Genomic DNA, 27,631 nt, shown 5'->3' on the forward strand with positions numbered 1-27,631 from the left:
TTTCTGCTTTTATATTCTTATGATGATAAATTAATTCCACATGAGTCTTCTTTACTTTACATTACATTAAGCATAATGTTTACTATCTTTCTAACCGAACTGGGACAGCCACCGGCCCGGATCCGGGTGAGGCCCAACTACCCCACTCGCGAAAAATGAAATTCGCGCAGTGACGCGGGAATAAATTTTCGAGGACTTTGTTATATAATTTCTTCATTAGCTATCTTCATCTATATCTTAGCGATTAAGGTAGTTCCCAAGGGCTGCATGAGAATGTTCGACTGCTTGGTCCCCGAATGTATCAGAGAGCATCTTAGTGGGCATGTTTGTTGTCGGAGAATGGTCGACTGCTTGGTTCCAGAATGGGTCGGGAACTGTAGAAATGATCTGCCCCGTTCCAGAAGAATGGAATGAATCGAAATGACTTTATGACTTTATTATAGGGTCCCTTTGTGTCTGTATGAATCTCTGACTGCCCTAAACGCGCATCACAAAAAAATAATCTGCCAAAAGTGCATGAACACATCGCTATTTTGGTTGATTCTCGATGCGTTTTGAGGCTACAAGCAGCAGGTTACTGTTGATAGCAGCGAGCACCACGCGAAGCGGCCATATTGGAGAAAGCCTTAGCACCCTAGCGTTTTGAAGTAGGCTGCTAGGTGGTAGCAGGTCTAACATGCCACCCAGTAACCAAGTTGAAACATATTTAGAGTAGAACGTACAGTTATTATAAAGCTCACACTAATGAAGTAACTGAAGCAAAACCAATACTGAGGCCGTTAACAAAACACTGATTCATGGTTTCGAGGTCAGAAAATGAAATTCAGTGGCCATAGAAAGCAACAATAGAGAAGATCAAGAATCTCAAAGCAAGCTTCATATCTGTTTCTTTCAATTTTATTCCACGTATTTGTAATTAGTTAACGGAATCCTTAGCTAAATGAGCTTGAAACAACGACAGAGAACGGTCATGGACTGCCCCGTTCCTTCTATCCCTTCTCACCAATACTCCGATAACAATATTTTGTTGGCAAGATTTGCATTCTCGAAGTTCCATTTTCTTAAGTAACATGGAGTGAGACATTTTTTAAGATTTGCGTTCTCTTAAGTTAATAGGATACGTTACATAAGGAGGATCGAAAATAGGAGATCCGGCGGTCAAGATAAGTTGCAGAAATAATATACGTGTGTAACACGTGTATGTGCGTGACGGATCGAGAAGACGAGATCCGACGATCAAGAAGAGTTCAGAATATTGAAGATATTTGAAGATATATTGAAGATATATTGAAGATATGTGAAGATTTAGTTTCTTATATTCAGAATATCTCTTGTAACTATCTAATGGTAATATTAGATAGATTTTGTATTATTTCCTAGTTTAGTAATTAGGAACTAGGAAACCCTAAACCCTAAGTCATCTATAAATAAGAGAGGGTTCTAGGAATTAAACTCATCGAGTTATGTCTGACCAATGTATCTGATCAAACCCACATACAATTGTATGTGGTGAATTATAATAAAGAGTTATTTCTCCGTGGATGTAGGTCTTGAGTATTCGACCGAACCACGTTAAATTATCGTGTCTTTACTTCATGTTTATCATATCTCCGATTATTTATATAATCGTGAATTTAACATGGTATCATGAGCAAGTTAATGTTCTTGATTTAAGCTTCCGCAAAATTTCCAACGTTTTTTTTTTTCGTTGTGACATAATAATCAAGGCCGCGACTTTGGGGAATGAAGAAAAATCTCCGGGACATAATGACTTGGTCAAATCAGATTGACCTAGGGGTCAAATTTACTTTTCAACCACGAAAATTTATTAAGCTGCTTTTCACCCCTAATCTTCTTCGTCTCTTATTTCCCATATCTTTCTCTCTCTAAAGACCCTTATTTTCCCCTCTCTAAAAAACTTATATTCTTGAACTCAAAATACAACCGAAGATCAATTGGGTAAAGAGTTGAATATGAAACAAATATATTAAAAACCCTAGCTTTTCTTATCACTCCTAATGATCAAACAGTTGGTAATGGTGGTGGGTTCTTGGATTGGTTAATAAAACTAGTGCTTCTCTCTCTAGCAACATTGTTGCAGTTGAATTGGATACTTTAATGGATGTTGAAGTTAATGATATTAATAGGAATCATGTGGGTTTGGATCTAAACAACTTGACTTCTACTCTTGTTGCTGACTTAGGTGCAGTGAAATTTACTAGAGAAAACAGGTGCCTTGATTAATGCTTGGACTGATTCTGATGGCCAATTAGCGTTTTCAATATCTATGGTTCATACATAAAAACAATTAAAGAAGATTAGTTCTTGGAGATAGAAAGAAGGGAAGAGATGAGGGAGAGTGAAAAAGAAATACAAGAATAAAGAGAAAAGTCAACTTAATCTTCTTTAATCTGTCGGTGGGTTGATTTACTTTGTTCTTGGACTTGATATGAAGACGAGAGGAGATGAAGATTAGGGGGTTAATAATAATCATGTCAATTTTTGGTCTAAAAGGAAAATATGTCTCTAAGTGTTTATTCCCCGAAGCTTTTTCTTTATTCCCCAAAGCCGCGGCCATAATCAATCAATTATTTTGATGATTTTTAAACTCCCAAGTGATTATCAAATTCCAATGTTTTTTTTAATTTGTTGTGATTAATACTCGGTTCATCACATTCATCTAATATTTGATGTCGAAGAAGCACCAACGATTTTCATCTACAACACCAGAAAATCAAGTAAAATAAGAAGAACACCAAAGATGCATCAAAGAAATCCTCTCCATTAAAGGTCAGAGTACATTTTTTTTACATGTTCAATTATTTTCACTTGTTTAGATTTTCTTTTTTCACTAAATCATAGTTTACCTAATCTGTTTGGTTCCCCTTAGCTTGACTAAACATTAAAGACCCCATTCACAACCCGGATTATCAACATGATTTCTTTGTCTTGAGAATTTCTACAGACACCCTAAGTTCCTTCCTTTAGCGCATTTCTTTGTCTTGAGAATTTCTACAGACACCCTAAGTTCCTTCCTTTAGCGCCCTGTACAGGCAACTTAGTGAAGGGGATTATGGCGGGTATAGCAATAAGTACGGGCGCCTTTAGAACCTCCCCTACCATATTTTTTCTTCCAGACGCGAGATACATCTCGTCCGTGCAAAACCCTAAGTGTTCTTCCCTCACGGTTTGATTCGATTTCCGGGGACATTTTCCAGCGTTTTTCGTCACCAATCGACTTCTACCATCGATTTGGACATCATATACTAACAACCGACGATTCCCTTTTGATATGGTGAAGAATCGAGAATTTTATAGCCGGAAAATTCATAATTTTTTTGGAGCTTTCTCTCTCTAAAGACTAAACAATCTATTGAAGGTCGTTTTTGACCGAATTTGATAGCTATGGTCTATATCAATCATCGATTTGGAGTTTCTTACAAATCACAGATGATTTTATTGTAAACTTCTGATTCGGGAAATCCAAATTTTGAGAAATTTCTCAATTTTGATAAACCCTAATATAGAAGTTCCTAAATTTCCCCAAATTAAGTATTTGTGACAGTTTCTCATCCCACTGTTTTGTGACAGCTTTGTTTTGCCACAGTTTATCTGTCGAAAATTTATTTTGTGACAGACTTCTAATGTCACCTATAACCAACTTTTTCTAGTTGTGACACAATTTTTCTGTCACTTTCTCTTCTATTTGTGACACTAAAAATAGATTTATTTCATCTAATTTTCTTTCCGGATATCCCGTGATATTTCCAAAGTCATACTTTCTTTATGACGACTTTATTTCTCTACCAAAATTTTGGACTTTCTCTTCAACGGAGAAAGAATTTCTATTTTGGATTTTAATTCCGGAATTCAACCCGCGAAATTTTCATAATCATATATTTCTCATGATTATTTTCTTTCTTCCAATTATATTTTGGACTTTTACTTACCACAAATAGAATATATCTATTTTGACCTATATTTCCGGATTCTCCCGTGACATTTTCCAACTCATACTTTCTCTATGATGACTTGTCTTTCCTACCAAATAACATTTTGGAATATTTCTCCACCGAATAGAATATCTATTCAATGAATAGAATATCTCTATTTTTTCGGAATTATATTGATCTTGCATATTTTTGGCAATGAATTTAATGTCGACCATCTTTGTGGTTGTTTCTTCTCCAATATTTTTTGGCAATTACGACAATGATTTCTTGTCGATTTTAAAGAAAACAACATTATTTTGTTGTCACTCCTAAATCATACTTGACGTTTTTATACGACAAGATATTGATCATCACAACCTTTTAGTTGTTGACATTTTCTTCATACAATGACCAACTTTACATACATGAGAAAAATACATGTAGTTTCGTTGTCATTGATTTTCGCTCAATTTTTTGACCGCAACTACCAACCTTTTGGTTGTGACTTAATCATCGTTCAATCATCTTCCAACGCATCCACAATCCAAGGGTTGCAAGAAGACGAATACGACGAATCAAGAAGTATTTTCTTTTTCTCTCTCCAAGTCGGACACTTCAAAATTTACGTGCTCCAACTTGCGGGGGGGTAATAGGATACGTTACATAAGGAGGATCGAAAATAGGAGATCCGGCGGTCAAGATAAGTTGCAGAAATAATATACGTGTGTAACACGTGTATGTGCGTGACGGATCGAGAAGACGAGATCCGACGATCAAGAAGAGTTCAGAATATTGAAGATATTTGAAGATATATTGAAGATATATTGAAGATATGTGAAGATTTAGTTTCTTATATTCAGAATATCTCTTGTAACTATCTAATGGTAATATTAGATAGATTTTGTATTATTTCCTAGTTTAGTAATTAGGAACTAGGAAACCCTAAACCCTAAGTCATCTATAAATAAGAGAGGGTTCTAGGAATTAAACTCATCGAGTTATGTCTGACCAATGTAACTGATCAAACCCACATACAATTGTATGTGGTGAATTATAATAAAGAGTTATTTCTCCGTGGATGTAGGTCTTGAGTATTCGACCGAACCACGTTAAATTATCGTGTCTTTACTTCATGTTTATCATATCTCCGATTATTTATATAATCGTGAATTTAACATGGTATCATGAGCAAGTTAATGTTCTTGATTTAAGCTTCCGCAAAATTTCCAACGTTTTTTTTTTTCGTTGTGACATAATAATCAATCAATTATTTTGATGATTTTTAAACTCCCAAGTGATTATCAAATTCCAATGTTTTTTTTAATTTGTTGTGATTAATACTCGGTTCATCACATTCATCTAATATTTGATGTCGAAGAAGCACCAACGATTTTCATCTACAACACCAGAAAATCAAGTAAAATAAGAAGAACACCAAAGATGCATCAAAGAAATCCTCTCCATTAAAGGTCAGAGTACATTTTTTTTACATGTTCAATTATTTTCACTTGTTTAGATTTTCTTTTTTCACTAAATCATAGTTTACCTAATCTGTTTGGTTCCCCTTAGCTTGACTAAACATTAAAGACCCCATTCACAACCCGGATTATCAACATGATTTCTTTGTCTTGAGAATTTCTACAGACACCCTAAGTTCCTTCCTTTAGCGCATTTCTTTGTCTTGAGAATTTCTACAGACACCCTAAGTTCCTTCCTTTAGCGCCCTGTACAGGCAACTTAGTGAAGGGGATTATGGCGGGTATAGCAATAAGTACGGGCGCCTTTAGAACCTCCCCTACCATATTTTTTCTTCCAGACGCGAGATACATCTCGTCCGTGCAAAACCCTAAGTGTTCTTCCCTCACGGTTTGATTCGATTTCCGGGGACATTTTCCAGCGTTTTTCGTCACCAATCGACTTCTACCATCGATTTGGACATCATATACTAACAACCGACGATTCCCTTTTGATATGGTGAAGAATCGAGAATTTTATAGCCGGAAAATTCATAATTTTTTTGGAGCTTTCTCTCTCTAAAGACTAAACAATCTATTGAAGGTCGTTTTTGACCGAATTTGATAGCTATGGTCTATATCAATCATCGATTTGGAGTTTCTTACAAATCACAGATGATTTTATTGTAAACTTCTGATTCGGGAAATCCAAATTTTGAGAAATTTCTCAATTTTGATAAACCCTAATATAGAAGTTCCTAAATTTCCCCAAATTAAGTATTTGTGACAGTTTCTCATCCCACTGTTTTGTGACAGCTTTGTTTTGCCACAGTTTATCTGTCGAAAATTTATTTTGTGACAGACTTCTAATGTCACCTATAACCAACTTTTTCTAGTTGTGACACAATTTTTCTGTCACTTTCTCTTCTATTTGTGACACTAAAAATAGATTTATTTCATCTAATTTTCTTTCCGGATATCCCGTGATATTTCCAAAGTCATACTTTCTTTATGACGACTTTATTTCTCTACCAAAATTTTGGACTTTCTCTTCAACGGAGAAAGAATTTCTATTTTGGATTTTAATTCCGGAATTCAACCCGCGAAATTTTCATAATCATATATTTCTCATGATTATTTTCTTTCTTCCAATTATATTTTGGACTTTTACTTACCACAAATAGAATATATCTATTTTGACCTATATTTCCGGATTCTCCCGTGACATTTTCCAACTCATACTTTCTCTATGATGACTTGTCTTTCCTACCAAATAACATTTTGGAATATTTCTCCACCGAATAGAATATCTATTCAATGAATAGAATATCTCTATTTTTTCGGAATTATATTGATCTTGCATATTTTTGGCAATGAATTTAATGTCGACCATCTTTGTGGTTGTTTCTTCTCCAATATTTTTTGGCAATTACGACAATGATTTCTTGTCGATTTTAAAGAAAACAACATTATTTTGTTGTCACTCCTAAATCATACTTGACGTTTTTATACGACAAGATATTGATCATCACAACCTTTTAGTTGTTGACATTTTCTTCATACAATGACCAACTTTACATACATGAGAAAAATACATGTAGTTTCGTTGTCATTGATTTTCGCTCAATTTTTTGACCGCAACTACCAACCTTTTGGTTGTGACTTAATCATCGTTCAATCATCTTCCAACGCATCCACAATCCAAGGGTTGCAAGAAGACGAATACGACGAATCAAGAAGTATTTTCTTTTTCTCTCTCCAAGTCGGACACTTCAAAATTTACGTGCTCCAACTTGCGGGGGGGTAATAGGATACGTTACATAAGGAGGATCGAAAATAGGAGATCCGGCGGTCAAGATAAGTTGCAGAAATAATATACGTGTGTAACACGTGTATGTACGTGACAGATCGAGAAGACGAGATCCGACGATCAAGAAGAGTTCAGAATATTGAAGATATTAGAAGATATATTGAAGATATATTGAAGATATGTGAAGATTTAGTTTCTTATATTCAGAATATCTCTTGTAACTATCTAATGGTAATATTAGATAGATTTTGTATTATTTCCTAGTTTAGTAATTAGGAACTAGGAAACCCTAAACCCTAAGTCATCTATAAATAAGAGAGGGTTCTAGGAATTAAACTCATCGAGTTATGTCTGACCAATGTAACTGATCAAACCCACATACAATTGTATGTGGTGAATTATAATAAAGAGTTATTTCTCCGTGGATGTAGGTCTTGAGTATTCGACCGAACCACGTTAAATTATCGTGTCTTTACTTCATGTTTATCATATCTCCGATTATTTATATAATCGTGAATTTAACATAAGTTTCTTTACTGTCCAATATATAATATAATGTGCATACATTTACCAATGATCCGAACAGTAACTGTTACCATTTGTCTATAACCTAAGCCCGAAACACTAATGCATTGGACTTGTCTGGGTACTAGTAATATCGGTTTATTCGGTCTGGTCAAATGTGATTGAGCTTCAGGATAATTTCCTAATCAAATTTTCCAGTTTAGGTCAGAACTGAGAGTCTCATATGAATTTCATAACCTAAAAAGCAAACAAAGTTAGCTGGTAGTATGACTAGAATATGGGACAAACAAGCTTAGGAACTAGTTATCTCCCCTTCCCAGCAGATTGCATGTAATTAATCCTATCGCCACCAGTGCTTCTGTAATTAACTAAAGATTCGTCATGTGCATACTTTACTCTCGATTCTTATCCCCTTCCAAGTTGATTTCGAGATACAAATCCCAGTTTTTCGTTACATGTCATTGGTTATGAAACCTGCTCTTGCATTAACCAAATCAAATGATGAAATGAAAGACTCGTATTTTTTTCGATTGAAAGAGTTTAGTAAATGGGGTTAAAATCGTCGTACGTTACTAATGCTAATTGGGTCGATTTGGCTTTTTCGTTGTAAGTCTTCCTTTCATAATCTTTCCAACCCTTATTGTTTTAATAACGAGTACAAGTACTTGAGCGAATAAGAACGAAAATAAAACTCACGGGGATTATCCGAACAAAAGTAGAGTTCCATTAAGTCTTTATAATTTACAAATCGTGGTATTGCAAACTCAGACTTATATTTTCATGTTATCCACTATGGATTGTTACCACCAGGCTGAAATACATGGGACTTGGGAGCCTGATGGCTATATGAGGATGTTGCATGTGGATTGTTGATTTATTGGCTTCCTTTTGTAAATGAAAAATACCCGTTCATTTTTTTATGGTTTATAAAGGGATTCCAAATGATTTGAAAATTAGTAAGGCGGGGTGAAGTTGGATAACCGACTTTTTGAAACTATCCGTAGTCCGATCTAAAGAGTTCGGTTATTGTAAATTTCTAACTGAATCAATCAGTTCATGGTTTGGTTCGGTTGGATAACCGCCCAAAGGTTAAAATTTGGCAAGAACAAAATTTTGAGTATTCAACTTTAAAACTTAGTACAATTATACTTAGAACATGCTAAAAATTAATACTACCTCACAAACCATTAAGTCTATATGTATGTGATTAATTCGACATACTTTATCAGCATTCGAGGAAGATAGAAGAAAACAATAAGCAATTGAATCTCCACCATCAATCATGTCCAATCATATATCTTACATTCATAATATAAATAATAAATGATTTTGTTCTGTTTTATGGGTTATATTTCAAACAATCCATGGACCGAACCAAACCGTTCAGTTTTGACATTTTAGTATCCAAACCAATCCCGATAAACATTGTATCGGTTCCCAAATATGTTTGGGTCGGATTGGTTTGGTCGGTACGGACACTAAATGTACACTCCTCAAAATTAAAAGAAACGGGTAGAACTGATTTGGAAAGCACCTTTACCAGTTTATGTCTTTAGTTTATTAGACACATAGACACAGCCCCATTGTTGTGAGGCGCCTAAAACTTCCTAATGGGTGTTTAGTTGGTGCATTCACGTTTGCAAGACTGCAAGCGTGAGAAAATGCGGGGCGTCTCTAAAACTCCAAAAGATGCCTTGATAATAAGATTTGAAAATTAAAAGGGTCAAATCCCACTGGAAAAGTAGGGACAGTTCAGGTATTTAACCTGCTGTAAATTTTTTTAATCTCGGGACGGGAAAAAAAAGGAGGATTTAACTTAACTTGTCAAAAACTCGAGTAGGATTTCTAATGAATGTTTCACTTTGAACTCTCTCTCTCTCTCTCGAGGTTTCGGATGGTTTCATTGTAGCCACAGCAAGGAGCCGTTCTACCGAGCAACTAGGGGTTTTTATTTCTCTTTAAAGTTTGGGTTGGTTAAACTTTCGATTTTCGGATACTCCAATTTGGGGAAAACACTGTGAAGATTTCAGGTGAGCACTTCTATATTAACTTGATTTGATTCTAACCACTTAGAACGAACGAATGAACGAACGAAATGGCTATTACCTGTGTTAAATCACTCAAGCTTAATATTATGCCACTGGAGTGCTTTCAATCTATAAACAACACTTTAACATTGTCCCTTTTAATCAACCTTTTTTTTAGGCCGCGGCTCTGGGGAATAAAGAAAATTCTCCGGGGAATAAATTTTCGAGGGAATCCAGATTTTTTTTGAAAATTCTCCGGGGAATAAATTTTTATGAGGAATACATAATACATTTTTTTGAAAGTTCTCCTCCATCTCATCTGCTCTCTCTGCCACTTCATCTTCTCGACACCTCATCATCTTCTCCAGCAAAAGTCGTCGGCCGGGCAATTTTCCGGCCGCCGATTAAGACATAAATTTATTTTATTTTATTTTCTCTCTCCTCTCTGTCTCTCTAAATTTTTTTCTTTTCTCTCTCTCTATAACAGATCTAGAGAGAGAAGGTATGTTCTCACAAACAGACCACAATTCCTAAATCCCCCTCTCTCTACATTTTTCAATTGAGAGAGAGAACAGACCGTCTGTTCTCTCTCTCTCTCTCTACATTTTTCTCTCTCTAGAAACCCTAATTCCTAAATCCCCCCCTCTCTCCCTCTCTAAACTACCTTGATCGATCGATTTGATTAGTCTCTTCACATCATGGATATGGTTGCCAACTCCAGAGTTCTTCCTTAATTGAATCAGTATAATTCACGCCTTCGCAATTCGAATCATAGTTCAGCCATGTAAGTTGCTTACTTTATTAAGAATTTATTTATTGATCTCGTTTTCTATTTTTACTAATGATTCTGATGGGATAATTGATTCTAGAATTAGGTTTATTTTACAAATCAGAGTTTCTATAGTTTGATTGATCTAAAGATTGTAGTTTTTTGAGTTTAGTAGCTTGATCAATTTAGTAATAATTTACTTCTTCTTAGAATTGGGCAACTCTTTGATCTGGAAAATGGTGTATTCTCTTTGTTGAGATGATTTCTTCTAGATACTGGATCGTTTCTACCCATTTTGTTGTGCCTTAGGTTTCATTGGTACTTATCGTGTGGTTTCAGAAATACTGATAATTGTTCTGAGAAGGAAATTCGGGTTGTTTAATTGTGGTATGTTCTCACGAACAGACCAGTGAGAACAAACCTTCTCTCTCTAGATCTATTCTAGAGATAGAGAAAAGAAAAAAAAATTAGAGAGAGAAGAGGAGAGAGAAAAATAAAAAAAAAAAGTTTTTTTTTTTTATGTTTGAAGGTCGCCGACCGGCGACTTTCGTCGGAGAAGATGATGAGGTGCCGGGAAGATGAAGTGGCAGAGAGAGGTGATGAGATGGAGGAGCCTTTTTTATAGCATCTTCTAAAATTAGAATCCCCTTAGCAATAAAAAGAAACATAAAAAGTCAATCTTATTTGACTAGTTTTAAGAAAAGTCTTTATTCCTCGGAGAATTTTCTTTATTCCCCAAAGTCGCGGCGCGGACGCATCGAGGCGCGCTTCGCTTCGATGCGTAACCCAACCGAATCGAGTCACACGCTTTGGCCATCAATTTCAACTCGTACGCCTTCTTGAACCTAAGCGTACGAGTCGGGACGGTACGCATCAAAGCGTACGGGGAGTTGGAACCACTGGTGTGTATTTAGAATTTGGGGATAAAATAGAAATGTTAGGGCTTTTTTTCCTTCTTTCTCTCTCCACGAACTGAAGAAACCAGCAGCAGCCAACAGCAGGTATGTCTCTCGATTTTCTTCTCTCTTTCTCTCGATTTTCTTCTCTCTCTCTAGGTGTTCTTCTCTCTCCCTCTAGGTTTTCATACTCATTCTCTCGATTTCTCTCTTTTTTTTTTCAAACTACTGGTATATTGTTAGTAATAGTATATTAGTATGTGTATAAAGAAATATGTGTTAGACTGTTAGTAATACTAATAGTATGTGTATTAGTGTTACTGTTATACACTGTTAATTGTTTAAATTGGTGTTAGTAATAGCAATATAACATTGTTGTTTAAATTTGGTGTTAATTGTTAGTATGTCTGTATGTGTATGTGTTGGTAATAGACTTCTTCTCTAGAAACAGAGAGAACACATGGCCTGCTGCATTTCTACATCAGCTCCGTCATCATCTTTAATTCTCTCATCCGACTTCTTCTCTAGAAACAGAGCGGATAAAAACCCTTCTTCACTGTCATTTATTTCTTCATTTCCTCAATTAAAGATCTCATCTGTCGATTCAATCAGAAACACATCTCCTCTTACTCTTAACAAAAAGGTAACTTTCCTTATCCTCTTAACTCTTTTCCCACTTTTCTCTGTTTGATTTATTATTTTAACTAGATAGTAAATTTGGAAACTTGGGTTGGATAGGAATGGTTCAGTTATGTTATTAGGTCTGAAAAAAAGTCTAATTTGAAGAATTATATGGTTTGGTTCAAATTGGAACTTGATCACAAGAGACTATTCTAAAATTAGTCTTGGGTTATTTTCTCACTAGTAGTTTAAGTTTCAAGAGTTATTACTTTGTTGTGTGACTTATGTGCGAGTAAGTTATGAATGGAGTATTTATCTATCAAACAAGTGACTATATTATGTATGATTTGATGCCTAAATTAATGCTCGGTGCGGGTGAGTTGAATTAGAAAACTTACGAACCCACCCAAGTTTGAACCAAAGCATTTCATCTTGGGTGTGTTTGCACTTGAACTTGGTCCAATATGAAGATTTCTTACTTCTAACTAGGACTACTAGTACTCCGTATTTATTTATATCTCAAATCCTGTAATAACGTGATACTGGTTAAAGCTTGAATAAGTTCTTTTACGTTTTCAATATATTTGATGATAAGATTCTCCGTCTAGCAATGTGGAGTTAGTTATTGTATAAGTGGTATAATCACTCATTATTTTACTCTAAGCATTGATGGCACAACCTTCCTAATGATGTCTTAACTCAAAAAGATTTTCAATGGGTAGTTGATGAAAGAAAGTTACTAGTCAAGATGATGCGACATTAGCTTCTGAGCTTCTCAGTCAGACACTGAGTAGAACTCTACGTTAGAGAATCATTTCCTTTCCTACAATATTAGTATACATCATTCATATTTCTAAGATGCAAGCTTAGGAACATTGAGGACGGTAAAAAATTTAGGACTTGCATACACTTACATATGAAAAAGTACTGCGTCCTAAATCTCTTTATTTAGGAAGAGGTGGATGTTTTTTTTTCTGATATGGTCGAATTTGTCTTAAACAATAACAATTGATCAATGTGAACCTACATTATCTCTAGAATCAACCAAAAAGAGTAAGAATATATAACTGATCACTATTTCTCCAAAAAAAAAGAATGGAAAACATGAGTAACCTTTCTCGCATATAATTTTTTGTAGGGTCTCGTAATTGAAGCCGCTGCTTGGACACGAAGATCTCGTAGTGAAGCTGCAAAAAGACCCAACAAGAAATCATGGAAACAAAGAACAGATATGTATATGAGGCCATTCCTACTCAATGTTTTCTTCTCAAAGAGATTTATTCATGCAAAAGTGGTTCATCGTGGAACTTGTAAGGTTATTTCGGTCGCTAGTACTAATGCGAAGGATCTAAGAAACACTTTGCCTTCTCTTACGAACGATAGTGCTTGTAGAACTGTTGGGTTGCTGATAGCAGAGCGATCTAAAGAAGCTGATGTCTTTGCCATGGCTTATGAGCCAAAGAAAAATGAAAGGATCGAAGGTAAACTTGAAATCATCCTCAATACAATAAGAGAAAATGGGATAATTTTTGTCTGAACTCAGTTTTAGTTCTGCCATTTTTCTTTAGGTTCAAAATTGTAGCCATTACATGTTATATGAGGAAAACACTATTTGATTTCTTTTTTTAATTAACCAAAGGTTGCCAACCTAACTAGAATGTTATCACGACTATCAAGAAATATACCTTTACGAACTATGTTTGTGTATTATTATTGTAATGAACATGTTTAAATGATGGTTGTTTGTTTCTTTATTAGTTCTCCTTTTACATTCTTATGATGATAAATTAATTCCACATGAGTCTTCTTTACTTTACATTAATCATAATGTTTACTATCTGTCTACCCAAACCGGGACAGCCACCGTCCCGGATCAGGGTGAGGCCCAAATACCCCCACTCGCGAAAAATGAAATTCGCGGAGTGACGCGGGAAGAAATTTCCGAAGACTTCGTTATGTAATTTCTTCATTAGCTATCTTCATCTATATCTTAGCGATTAAGGTAGTTCCCAAGGGTTGCATGAGAATGTTCTAACTGCTTGGTCCCCGATTGGATCCAAGAGAGCATCTTATTGGGCATGTTTGTTGTTCGGTCGACTGCTTGAATGGGTCGGGAACTGTAGAAATGATCTGCCCAGTTCCCGAAGAATGGAATGAATCGAAATGACTTTACGACTTTATTATAGGGTCCCTTTGTGTCTGTATGAATCTGACTGCCCTAAACGCACATCACAGAAAAATAATCTGCCAAAAGTGCATGAACACATCGCTATTTTGGTTGATTCTCAATGCGTTTTGAGGCTACAAGCAGCAGGTTACTGTGGAAAGCAACGAGCTCCATGCGAAGCGGCCATATTAGAGAAAGCCTTAGCACCCTAGCGTTTTGAAGTGGGCTGCTAGGTTGTAGCAGGTCTAACATGCCACCCAGCAACCAATTCGAAACATATTTAGAGTAGAAGGTACAGTTATTATAAAGCTCACACTAATGAAGAAACTGAAACGAAAGCAATAGTGAGGGCGTTAACCAAACACTGATTCATCATATCAAGGTCAGAATCTCAAAGCAAGCTTCATATCTGTTTCTTTCAATTTTATTCCACGTACTTGTAATTAGTTAACGGAATCCTTAGCTAAATGAGCTTGAAACAACGACAGAGAATGGTCATGGACAGCCCCGTTCCTTCTATCCCTTCTCACCAATACTCCGATAACAATATTTTGTTGGCAAGATTTGCATTCTCGAAGTTCCATTTTCTTAAGTAACATGGAGTGAGACATTAAGATTTGCGTTCTCTTAAGTTTCTTTACCGTCCAATATATAATATAATGTGCGTACATTTACCAATGATCCGAACAGTAACTGTTACCATTTGTCTATAACCTAAGCCCGAAACACTAATGCATTGGACTTGTCTGGGTACTAGTAATATCGGTTTATTCGGTCTGGTCAAATGTGATTGAGCTTCAGGATAATTTCCTAATCAAAATTTCCACTTTAGGTCAGAACTGAGAGTCTATGAATTTCATAACCTAAAATGAAAACAAAGTTAGCTGCTAGTATGACTAGAATATGTGACAAACAAGCTCAGGAACTAGTTATCTCCCCTTCCCAGCAGATTGCATGTAATTAATCCTATCGCCACCCGTGCTTCTGTAACTAAAGATTCGTCATGTGCATACTTTACTCTCGATTCTTATCCCCTTCCAAGTTGATTTCGAGATACAAATCCCAATTTTTCGTTACATGTCATTGGTTATGAAACCTGCTCTTGCATTAACAGACGTCAAATTTGCCGTAGACTGGCTGATGAAGTGCTGGGTTCACTCACCTTCCAAGCCGAGTTTCAAGATAAATATCACCCATGTTTTCATTTTGGCGTCCTCGCCTTAAAGGACTTTAAGGTATATATCCTAGCATCTAGCATATTTGCAATGCCAAGTATGGAGTTGTTATATCTTATGCATCACTAGGATTTCATTCTCTTCCGGGCTAATTTTCAGGTATTAATCCAATCAACAACTTCAAATTACTGGTTTTTTTCGTATGCTATGGGAAGAGTTAAAATAAAATCGATTTGTTCTTCTGCTTTCTTCTAATTCGTTTGGAACAAAATATTAATGCCGCGTTCCAAGTTTCAAACGACCATATGCGACATACTAGAGTTTTGAAAAAGTTGTGGGTACAAATCTATTCAAATCAGAAAACTTGAACATGATTCTTGGGGAAGGCTCCACGAGTCCCACAAAAGGTCTCTGACACTTACAAAGCTTGAGCATTTGTTATAGCCCAAGCTTTGGGCACTCGCCGGCGAAATAGAACTATTACGACTGTAACGTTTTCTTAAATATAATATTTTTTTTAGATGTCCTCAGTCCATGCAAACCACAAAAACAAACAAGTGGATGGAAGGTATCTAACAACCCAATCAACAAAGCTCCCAAGAAAGATGGAAATCTTAACAGAATAATTATTTTTCCAATTCAAAGTTGCAAAAAATCAAAACTTTTTCCTAGAGATTTTCACTCTGTTTTTCATTTCTTTATTATGCCTTCACTCCTTTCATTTCATCTCCACCATCATTACCTTCCACTTCTTGATTATTTCCCCACAAAAATCCATCTCAAAAAGATAAAAAAGAAACATAATTTCAGTACATTTGTGTCCATCCATTCAAAGATGTCAGTTTCAAGATATCCCAACTCTCTAGAAAGGTAAATTTTTTGCCATCATTCTACAGTTTTCTTGAAATCATCATATTGGGTTTCATTAGGAATTGTGTATACTTTGGTTCATATTATCAATTCCAAAAAAATCCAATTTCATGAATGAAATTGTTTACAATTTTTTTTGTTAATTTCTACTCATAGTTGATTAATCTTGATTTAGATTCATATTGGTGGATGGTTCAGATCCAGACCCAATTCTTTTACCATTAAGTTAGTTATTAAGGATTGCTTGTGGTGGTGAAGTTCTTCCTTCTACCAATCTAGGTTGATTCATTTGATATAATTTTATATTCAGTCAAAATGCTTTTAGCTTTTATAGAGCTTTTTGCAATGGTGGAGGGTTTAGATCTTTTCCCATCATAACTTACTTCATAACCAATCCAATATGAAGAAGATATGTGATAGGCCTATTTCTCCTCGAGGACGATTCGGTCCCCGGGCCATAGGTGGAAGCTCAAACTTAGTGACTGTCAGCATTTCGGATGGGCTCCATATGCACATTCATTTTGGACCTAGGTAGCAACACTTGGACAGCATTAGCAATTGCTTGGGTTTCATGTTCCTCACTTTGTCATGAAATATCTATTAGAAGTTCTTCACTCTTTTGGAGAATGAATTGATATATAGTTAGTCATTAGTACTATTATTAGCACTTTTGACTTGTTTCCTTCATCTAATGGAAGCGACAGTCGTTCTATTTCAAGTATAGCTCCTATTGAAGCAGTACTATTCGATATCGACGGGACACTATGTGATTCTGATCCTCTTCATTTCCATGCATTCCGTGTAATGCTTCAAGAGGTACACATTCTTGAATGAAAACTAAAAGCAACTCATGTTGATACTTCTTGGAAACAATTGAGTATAGGTGTTTCACAGGTAGGTTTCAATGGTGGTATTCCCATCGACGAAAATTTCTTTATAGAGAACATCAGTGGCAAGCATAACAATGAAATCTCAGGAGCACTCTTTCCCGATTGGGAACTTCAGAAAGCCTTACAATTTATGGACGATAAAGAAGCTATGTTTCGCAAGTAACATCAAGCACCCGTCTTTGTATTGCTTTAATCATTTCTTCATTTGCTTCTTTCTTGATTAATAATATTTGATAGGTCTTTACAGATTGGCTTCGGAAAAATTGACGCCCGTGAAAGGCCTAAAAAAACTACAGAATTGGGTTGAGGAGCATGGTTTGAAATGTGCTGCAGTTACTAATGCTCCAAGGCCGAATGCCGAGTTAATCTTGTCAAGCCTGGGCCTCTCTGATTTTTTCGAAAGGGTCGTAATTGGTAGCGAATGTGAACGAGCAAAACCTTTTCCGGATCCTTACTTAAAGGGTCTTGAAGAACTCAAGGTTTCTTCTGATCATACTCTTGTATTTGAGGTATATGCTTAACTTCTCAACCAAATTGTGCAGGTTATAAAGTTGCGTTCATTCCTTTTTTCAAGTAAATCGATACAAACAACCATATTGTGCATCCACCAGTACTTATATGGCACTCTCTTTACCCCTTACTTTAAATTATTGAGATATAAAAAAAACAATGGATGAAATGTGTGGCCAGAAAGATCGGACGCCGCCTTCTGAGTAAAACCTTGGAGTGAAAATACATTTCTCTTTTTTATCGGAATCAGACCCTTTAGTTAGGTTGTTTTCCCCTATTTTGAGGGACCTAAACTCGTCGAAACCAGGTGCTCTCTAGATAGTTATATTCGCCGAAGCTCTTGAATTTAGACCTAAGACTCGTTTGCTTTGCCTCTCCTTAAGTCCATATAATACATTGTTTACCATTATAAAGTGCTTTGAAATGATTGGCATGGAGGCACTTAGCACTTAGGCGAGTGGCGATTGGAGCCTTCTTGTTTTGGCAATCTGATTCGATCAAATGGTAAATTGGAGTGATGAGGTGGCGAGCATCTAAAGCGAGAAGACCCCGCTCAACAACGCACCTGAGCACGCCACACGTAGTGCATACACACCCAAGTGTACCACGTGGCCTGCCCCTCATTCGTGATGCTTTCTGAAGCGCCGCTGAAGGTCAAAAGCCATCCTTTCACGTTTGATCAACATATTCTAATCTTTCCTTCTTGGGTCTATTAAAGAGCATCTAGTCTAGTTTCAAGTAAGAAGCTTTCATTTAGAAGATTAAGTCAGAAGTTCAGAGCTCAGAACCTACTAAGGTTCTGTTGCTTTCAAAATTTGAAGTACCATCACAACTCTGAAACGAATAATTGTTAAATCACGAAAACACTCACTCAACTCTTGGTGTTGTTACATGGGTGTAAAATATCTTAAGGAAAGAGAATATGTTCGCTCCTTCACAGAATCTTTATCTTTATCATGTTTAAATCCGAAAGAAGTAGAACTTATCTCATTCTTTCAATGGTAACTTCCTATGTGTCCGTTGAGTCAGAAAAAGGGTTTTCTATTTTCGAAAACAAATAAAGCCTTTGTTTTAGTCAAATTAGACATAGTGTAAACTCACATTTATAGGTGGTGAAACTCGTTTGTAGATTGTATTTGATACGTTGAAATGATCTCCTCTAACCAGTCTACTAAGCCTTTAGGAAATTTCGAAATAAATGTGAACTACATGGACTCTCCTTCGTCTATTTCAGCTTGAAATCTTTCAGAAGAATTTATTGACCAAAAGCATTCCAAAATGAGAAAAAAAAAAAGACGTACAAACTATGTCCTCGGTTATTTACAATGAACAACTAAATGTGGTCTTGATTTAGTTTTCTCGTCTTCTAATGTTGTCTATTTCTTTCATTGTTAAGGATTCTGTATCAGGAACAAGAGCTGGTGTTGCAGCTGGAATGCCAGTTGTGGCTTTAACAACAGGTAATCCTGAACATTTACTCATGAAAGCAGGAGCTTCTTTGGTTATTAACAATTTTGAAGATCCAAAACTTTGGACTGCTCTTGAAGAAATTGAAGGTAAAGCTGCAAAAGTAACACCTATCAACTAAAATATGTCTCTTACAAGAATATATATATACACACCTTTATAGTAAATCCCCGAAGTTTATGTAACATAGTTTGAAATATTGGACAGTCAGAAATCTTTCGCCCATGTTCATGTCACATCCTCTTTCTTTAGTAAACAATGGAAACTTGGAACCTATAAGAGTAAATTCCGGGCTCTTTTCGACATCAACTCGTAGGACAGTCAGAGACATTCTTGTTAGGGTTCTCCGAGTCGAAGACTAGAGGGTCAAGCGGTCCTAGTTAAGGACTTAAGGGTCTTCAAGTGGGAGGTCATAAGGAGCAGGTAAGTTCAATCTCCTAGTATTATATGTTGAAGAAATTAGATGGAGGTCTACAAAATAAAGCAAAATCAAAATTGTGTATATATATATAAATAGAGAGAGAGAGAGAGAGAGAGAGAGAGAGAGAGAGAGAGAGAGAACCAATCTCACAACAGTCAATACTGAGATTGACACCAAAAGTATGAAATTACCACACCAGAGTAAACATCTACAGAAACCTTCAATAAACACACCTAAGCCATCCAACAAAATAGGGCGGGGTCTTATCGTGCCCATGATACAGAGTCAATCTCGTCCCTTGCGGATTTGTATAGTTCCAGCCTCTTAGCACACTGCACCCTTCTTTCCATCAGGGCAGGATCTTCATCCAGTAACTGAGCAAGCTGTTTGCCCTACAAACCAAATTGCAAAAGAATTTAGAGAGAGTGTGAAGTTGTGTTTTGTCCACCTACAGCTTGTTCTAACCAACTGAAATTGAAAATCTACGAGGAGTCTAGAATCACAAGTTGACATAGATTACCTCTTTCCTACCCACTTGCGCATAGAAGTGATGGAGTAAAGATTGCTTAGCCTCTCGAACTTGACAATGAACAACCGCTTTCGGGATGTTGATTCGAAGAGTCTCGGAAACCATACCGACGTAGGAAGAAACATTTGATCCAATTCTCCTGAAGTGTCCCTCTGCGTATCGATCCATAGTAGAAGCAGCAGCAGGGTTTCCTCCCTTTTCTACTTCTTGAGGGAGTTTCCTAAAGAAATCCACTGTTAAGTAGGATGATTCCATGTCCACCAATCGCAAAGTTGTCTTCCTACTTTCTTCTCGGAACCTCTCCAGGGCTCCATACGAGGCAGCTGCTACCTCAGATTGTAGCGTTGGAAACCTCTTCAGCTCCTGCTCCATATAAGAAAATATTAGTTTAAGATCTTTCCGAGCTTACTCAAGACCACCCATTAAATCTTTTTCTTACTTCCCAGTTTAACAATTCAAATTTATTACATTTTACGCTGATGCACGATTCATTTACCTTACAAATTTTCAAAATCAATGGTGAAATGACCCAAAAAAGTAAAAATGGGGTCCGTCTAACTCTACTGCTTCTAAAATGTTACCTATCGTTACGAACATGAAACCCATCATTTCAACATACATTATTTAGCTCTCGAAAATTATGAAACTAATGGTGACATGACCCCAAAAGGTCAAGAGAACTAAATCAATCTAGCTTTACTATTCCTAGTACCTTACCTGTGTCTCTCCAATTGATTTTCTGACAAGCTCCTTCAACACGAAGTGAACCTGCAGAGGTTTTTGTTTAAAACGGTATTCGACTATTATCTTATCCGGCACTTAATCAGAGGTTGTAACTATTACAATTTAGAGAGGAAAATATGAGGCAGAGGAATACTAACTGCATCAACTGAAGCTTCAGCTGGTCCTCTAAAATAATTCAGAGAGCTGTCAATGAGGCGCCTGTAACCTTGTTCTGGAGCAATCAGATGGGGTTGGTAACCATCTGCCTCTGAGATCACTTTCTTTACATTCTGCAACGACAAGTGTCGATCAAATGGAAGCTTCTTCAAAGCAGCAGGAAGCTGATTGTCGAAAACTCCATATATACGATCTCCACCAGGTCTCCTGTGGATAAATTGAAGTTCAGAAGTATGTTAGCACAATCCAGGACGTACTAAATTTCCATTTTTACCAAACCTTTGTAAAACTTAACAGACCACTAGAGCAATCAGTGCAGAAAAAGTATATCAACCCAATCGAATTTTGAAGTCTAAAAATATATAATGTGAATCTTATATTTGTATACAGTTCAGAGAAATGTTTAGATCCCATTGAACCAATGGAAAATAGAATGCTAATGAAAGGAAGTAATTACCCTCCATCGAGGTGCTCCTTGAAGATCTTTTCAAATGCACGGCAAAGTTCCAAAATGGTGTATAACCGAGCCTAGAATGTAGAAGAACAGTTAATACTTACGAAGTTAAAATGGTCAATGTCTAACTTCAGAAGGAAAAGAGTAATAAACACTCACTCCTGCGTCAACAGCAACTGGTCTACCAAGGTGATCCATCTCACCTTCAAGTTCATCAATCGTTGTGTTTATCAAGGATGTGATACTCGGTATGCGTGCTCTAATCACGGACTCTAAGTGCTGAAACCATACTCACATATTTAAAGACTGCTCTCAATAAGCGCAGATGCAATTTAACTGTCGAAAAAAGGCACAATAAGTATACTTTTGAGAGAAGTTTCGCAAGATATTCTGAACCCATTCTGCTTGCCATGTGCCCATAGTCAGGACTGGATGCAAAATATTCACGCTCTCTACGCCGTGCAACAATCATGTCAACATTTCTGTTGATATCAGCCTGAGAACGGTTGACAATTCCAACCCAAGGGTGTTGCAATCGATATGCTCTCCCTTCTAGCACCTTCAAGTAAAAGGTTCATAACTTCATATGTTATTTAGAAAGTAGATCATTCCTCCACTTACCTAGCAGGATGTAACTTTTCCCTGTTACCAGTTAATTCAATTGGCGAAAACGGGAGTAACTTTCAAAACGATAAAAGTACAGGGGCTAAAAGACCTAATTGACTGTGGACAAAGTAAACATGTGGCTGCATACTACAGCCTACCACCACCTTACTGATTATATATGTTTTCATGATGGATCTGATGGTCCGGACTGCCCTTGCCCTAATGAACTGAAAGATACGAAAACTTACATCAAGTGCATTTGTCCCCTTGTCCATCAAATCTAGCTTCGTCAAAACCCCAAACGTTCTTTCACCTAAACAAAGGTGATATAGATTCAAAAGTTACAATAGCACTGAGTGATTTTTCATGTGAAACTCAAGTACTCAACCATATCCTGTCTATGTAGCTAACTTCTGGAAAGGTACCTGATGGATCAACTTCTCTAGCCAGCTTAATAGCATCTGATGTTGCTATATCTTGATTCGCTGGAGATATCGCCAGAATGATGCTATTGGGCTACAAATAAACATATTACATAACGTCAAAAGAAACAGATTTTCCAGTAACATCAAGCAACTAAACTAGAATATACATTGCAAACTCGGTGAGAAAAAATTAAGTAAAACAATGGGGTATATACTTACATAATTACATTTAGCTTGTTTCATGGAATCTATTATATATTTCAAATAGTAGAGGATTCATGTCATGCAAAACCCCTTAAAGCAAGAAACAAAAGCTAGATCTCGGTCAAACTACACCCCATACACTTCACAAATGTACAAGTTCAAGTCTAATCCCAGAACATCAGTGTTCTATTTTTTGCCCCTTTTTTAATATATAAATCAGTGGATCTCGAAAAGGTAAAATGTCACAGGCCCAAGATTGTATGTCCATACCTTCTCAACATAAGAGCGAACCATGTTTTCAATTTCTTCAACTATACTTTCAGGTTGGCCCTCTGCAAAGAAAAACCTCATAAATCTGGAAGCGCATAAACACCGATAGAATGATGGAAGGAATAACAATACCAGAATTATTTACCTATTGCAACCTTCGTCAGTCCAGGCAAATCTATCAAAGTCAAATTAACAACTGCGAAAAGGAAAGCACTGAATAGTCAGCAATATCATCCCGAAAGAACATTCATTGAAATTCCAATCTTAGGTTATGGGCCTTCCTCCTTACTTCTACGAAGTCCCCTTACAGTTCTTGAGTAAACTACTACAAAGATAACTTTAGAAGAAAACATAAAACATGGGGAAAATAGATATAACCAGCCAAAATCCATAAAGAAGAGAATAACGAGCTAACTCGGTCATTCTACTGAGTTGATTTCCCATCTCAGGTTGACTCTGTTATTAGAAATATCACAAAGGGATCATTACACTAGGTGATCTTGTATAAGACATCGTCTGACTCCAGTACTTGAATGTCTTTGAAACTAGCTCATGTCCTTCACATTGTTAATGATCTTAGTACAGATAGGAGCAATTAGCTCCAGTACAAGCACACAAGTTATTAGCCTGAAATCATTCCCTGGGTTCATATAACTGCACTATTTTTTTTTTTCAGTCTATTAGATATGCCACCAAAATAAGAAAACTAGTGATGGAATCTACATACTACAATACAACGATACTTAAACCTTTGAATTCACAAACGAAAACAATTTTGACACATTAATTTATCTTACGAGAGCCACCAATATTCTAAATTCTCACCATTTGGAGAGTAAATACTGAGATGAATAGGAATTGGCGAAATCTGTTTGGACTTTCCTGTAATTCTATCAGTTTCATCCTGAATTTCTTTTCGTACCAAGCCTGCAGAAGCAAATAACACAATCAAGTAAAGCCAAAATTCCAAATAGAACTTAAAGCAAAATAAATGATAGCTATAAACTTATCGAGTAGAAATATTAAAAATTCAATTCACCAATAAGATCAATAAAACTATTATACTATATCTAAAAGAACAAAAAAAAGGTGAAACCATCAACTAAATGCAGAAGAAATCTGTGACTTACTGAAATCAGTGAACCTTCTTTTCTGCAAATGAAGAAATTCTGCGTACTCTTGCTGCCCCTCATCCGTCTTATGGAGCTGCAAAACCAACGGCCGTCTGGTAACGATCCCTGAAGACACAACAAAAAAATGAACAAAAATCCAACACTCTTAAGAAATGGCCAAAAAATTGAAAAACTTGTTTTGGTAGCAAGTAAATGCAAGAGTGAAAACCCTAACCAGATCCTCTGGGAAGAAAATCTCGTCCAACTATACTCTCCAAAACCGAAGATTTTCCAGAACTCTATCACATATCAAATTCACAAAATTCAAACAGGCAATTAGTTTGAGCTATCAAAACGAACACATCAAGAAGCCTAGAGAGAGAGAGAGAAGTACCTGGCCTCCGACAACGGCGACAGAAGGAAGAGCTTCCCAAAGAGTAGGTAAAGCATTATCACCACCATAGTCACCAAGAACAGTACAAGCTCTCTGAATTCTGTTAACAAGACCTATCAAACTCTCCATCGTTGCCATCTTTTTTAAAAACCTAACCCTAAAAAAATTCTGGTCGGAAAATGGAGAAAGAACTAGAGAGAGAAATATTCCTTTTAGTTAGTAGAAATTATTTTAGAAGGTTGTGCTTCTGGAATCATCATCCAGTTATTAGAAGACGAACAAAAGTAGGCCCTAAGTTTCTAGAGATTTGTGTGATATGAAATCGGAAGATTGTGGAAATTATGATACTATAGAATCGGATATAAGGTGACATTGCTCTTTGGATTATTTATCTTGACGGTTTTGTTTGACTCTTTGAGTAGAAATGTTTGTCGGAATTTTAAATGTCACACGTGTGGAAAATTCGAATTTCAAAATTAGTGTTATCATCCTCCGTAGATGTATAGAGGAAATCAATACTCCCCGTGTGCCTTCATCTGACCGTAGTGCCAGATTTTGCTTGCTACGGTATGATTCAAAAAGCCAAAGGAGTGTCCACCACCATTTCCGCAGTCAGTCCAATTTTAGGCCTCTTTCACTATGTTTTAATTAGACGGTTAACGTGCTCATCACATCTTTATGATGTATTACCAATGTCTTGTAACGACTAACGTTGATTGTAGTCGATTTCTCAAAAACAAAGAAAAAAACCGAAGGAGTTCTCTCTCTTTTCTTTTTGCAAAATTTACCTCTTCTTTGGTTGATCAAATTAACTATTTTTCTTTCATATAATAAAATATATGAGTTCGAAAACAATTATATGGCAATGATATATTATAACAATGGAATATGTTTGTGATTTTCATGAGATTGTCAAAATAAAGATACTCATACACTATAAACAGTGAATATTCTATTCTAAGTAAATATTTATACGGTTACTAACATAATAAAATCATTTAATGATAGATTCTATTCAAGTTTTGATCTTGTGACCTCTGAGTTAGAGTCCCTATTTTTCTTTCATATAGTAAAATTATATGAGTTCGAAAACAATTATATGGCAATGATATATTATAACAATGGAATATGTTTGTGATTTTCATGAGATTGTCAAAATAAAGATACTCATACACTATAAACAGTGAATATTCTATTCTAAGTAAATATTTATACGGTTACTAACATAATAAAATCATTTAATGATAGATTCTATTCAAGTTTTGATCTTGTGACCTCTGAGTTAGAGTCCCTATTTTTCTTTCATATAGTAAAATTATATGAGTTCGAAAACAATTATATGGCAATGATATATTATAACAATGGAATATGTTTGTGATTTTCATGAGATTGTCAAAATAAATATACTCATACACTATAAACAGTGAATATTCTATTCTAAGTAAATATTTATACGGTTACTAACATAATAAAATCATTTAATGATAGATTCTATTCAAATTTTGATCTTGTGACCTCTGAGTTAGAGTCCCCTGTGGTTAGGCGTACACCTCTACGCTAAAACAACAATAGATACCGCGTGACTTACACGTTTTGTTTAAGGGCAGCCAACTCATTGGCTCATAATCTGGCATCTCTAGCTTTAGTCCCTGTGTAAAGGGCAATGTTACTGATAGTCCCATTGTTCACTTTATTTCTATGTAACTGAATGTTATTAGTTAATGGTAATTCTCCTTCACTCAAAAAAAAAACAACAATAGATACCTGTATAAATGGACAAATAAACGGTAACTACCTTGTTTAGTAGACTACCCTTTGTTGGCTTTGGACCACCAATATTAGGAGTCTGTTCTAGGAAGAAATCAATAAGGATATTAGATGGAGGCCCATATAATATTGAATAGAACTTAGGGATGTCAACGGGACGAGTTTGGGACGGTTCATCCCCTTCCCAATTCCGTCCCATTCGTAAACGGTTTTACCATAACCGTCTTAATAATTAATCGGGGTGGATATTCAATTATCATAACCGTCCCAATTAAAAATTGCTAAATCATTACCACCCCGTCCCGCACCGTTTAATATAAAACGAGTCGGGTCGGGTTCAAAGTATTTTGTTTCACAAAAGTTATTTTAGTTTGAAGTAACATGACAATTGTTAACAAAATTTTATAAGACTTTGAGTTTATCAATCATAAACACTGCAACTACTTAAACAATATAAAACATAAAATAATTAAATTGATAATATAAGATTAAAGTTTTAGAAACATAACCTTAAATAAAACATATATTTAATATGTAACATACTAATCGGTTCGGGGCGGAATTTACTATCTAATACCAAACCCGCCCCGAACCCAATTAGTTTTTTTTAACTTCATACCAAACCCGAACCGTTTAATTAACGGGGCGGTAAAACCCGTCCATTAGGGTCGGGTTTGGGAAAAACTCGCCGGTTCAGACCAAATTGTCACCCCTAATAGAACTGGCCACATAAATCACCCGCTAGACCTCTTTCTTCCTTCTTTAGTGCCCCCATCTATAATAATTGATGACCCATATAAAGATGTCTCGTATTAATCCGACAAACTCTCTATTTTCCTCCTCTCTTTAACTGTACTATAATTTGTCAACTCTATTTCTGTACCTCATCATAATTCTGATTTCTTCAAACGTTAACAATTTTAGTTGCCACATACAGCTTTTTAGAATCTTTTGACAAATTTAATCAACGTCACTACTGACTTCCAAAAAGTTTTAACGTGATATGTCTTGACAAGAAAAATCGAATTTTAATCTACTTTGGTTCATAACACGATTATCACTAAAAATCAAGGTCGATATTTTAGGGAAAAAAATATATTTGTTGATTTCAAAACTTCTAAATGGAAACTTATTTTTGTTTCACTCAAACTCACTTGATCTTCTCATCACGCCTGCAAGGGTCACAAGTAGACTTTTATTATTGACAACCCTTCAAAAATATTAGATATTCTCCTTCTTCCTCTCCTCCCACCATTGAACATCATCATACCATCATTTTTCTCTCTCCTCCTCCCTTTGGTTCCCTCTCTTTTCTCTTCCCTTTCTCTCTCTCTCTCCTACCTCTCTTTATCTCCGATTTGCCGAAGAACAATGTGTGTTCCCCGAGACGGCGATCTATTGAGGGATTTTCGTCAAATCAAAATGCGGCCTGGTTT

The 27,631-nt window shown here is 36.0% G+C and overlaps 3 protein-coding genes across 6 annotated transcripts; 2 read left to right on the forward strand and 1 right to left on the reverse strand.

Moving 5' to 3' along the window:
* The first annotated feature begins 11,429 nt into the window (after positions 1 to 11,429).
* LOC147536740 (uncharacterized) lies at positions 11,430 to 13,797 on the forward strand. 4 transcript variants are annotated; one of them, XM_086639300.1, is made up of 3 exons: positions 11,430 to 11,518; positions 11,846 to 12,056; positions 13,173 to 13,797. In XM_086639300.1, exons 2-3 carry the CDS (start codon positions 11,874 to 11,876, stop codon positions 13,569 to 13,571), a joined length of 582 nt encoding a protein of 193 aa, XP_086495426.1. In that variant the 5' UTR covers positions 11,430 to 11,518; positions 11,846 to 11,873; the 3' UTR covers positions 13,572 to 13,797. The 4 variants fall into 4 exon arrangements, with proteins under 4 accessions (XP_086495426.1, XP_086495429.1, XP_086495428.1 ...); XM_086639303.1 differs by having other exon boundaries at positions 11,431 to 11,518; positions 11,859 to 12,056; XM_086639302.1 differs by having other exon boundaries at positions 11,437 to 11,572; positions 11,816 to 12,056.
* A 2,114-nt stretch (positions 13,798 to 15,911) lies between these two features.
* Positions 15,912 to 19,399, forward strand: LOC147536741 (haloacid dehalogenase-like hydrolase domain-containing protein Sgpp). Its single transcript, XM_086639306.1, has 5 exons — positions 15,912 to 16,246; positions 16,951 to 17,062; positions 17,141 to 17,295; positions 17,384 to 17,645; positions 19,043 to 19,399. The coding sequence occupies exons 1-5, from the start codon at positions 16,080 to 16,082 to the stop codon at positions 19,232 to 19,234; spliced, it is 888 nt and encodes a 295-aa protein (XP_086495432.1). The 5' UTR covers positions 15,912 to 16,079; the 3' UTR covers positions 19,235 to 19,399.
* A 193-nt stretch (positions 19,400 to 19,592) lies between these two features.
* LOC147536742 (phragmoplastin DRP1E-like) lies at positions 19,593 to 24,983 on the reverse strand. The gene is made up of 15 exons (XM_086639305.1): positions 24,429 to 24,983; positions 24,270 to 24,333; positions 24,053 to 24,160; positions 23,748 to 23,849; positions 23,068 to 23,118; positions 22,923 to 22,984; positions 22,449 to 22,539; positions 22,272 to 22,336; positions 21,782 to 21,976; positions 21,577 to 21,696; positions 21,421 to 21,491; positions 20,945 to 21,170; positions 20,781 to 20,831; positions 20,055 to 20,426; positions 19,593 to 19,926 (listed from the first exon to the last, which is right to left on the reverse strand). Exons 1-15 carry the CDS (start codon positions 24,564 to 24,566, stop codon positions 19,798 to 19,800), a joined length of 1,845 nt encoding a protein of 614 aa, XP_086495431.1. The 5' UTR covers positions 24,567 to 24,983; the 3' UTR covers positions 19,593 to 19,797.
* Positions 24,984 to 27,631: the final 2,648 nt, after the last annotated feature.

This window comes from Eschscholzia californica, unplaced genomic scaffold (assembly GCF_041429995.1).
Source record: "Eschscholzia californica isolate CP2 unplaced genomic scaffold, dmEscCali1.0.p SCAF_5, whole genome shotgun sequence".
NCBI lineage: Eukaryota > Viridiplantae > Streptophyta > Magnoliopsida > Ranunculales > Papaveraceae > Eschscholzia > Eschscholzia californica.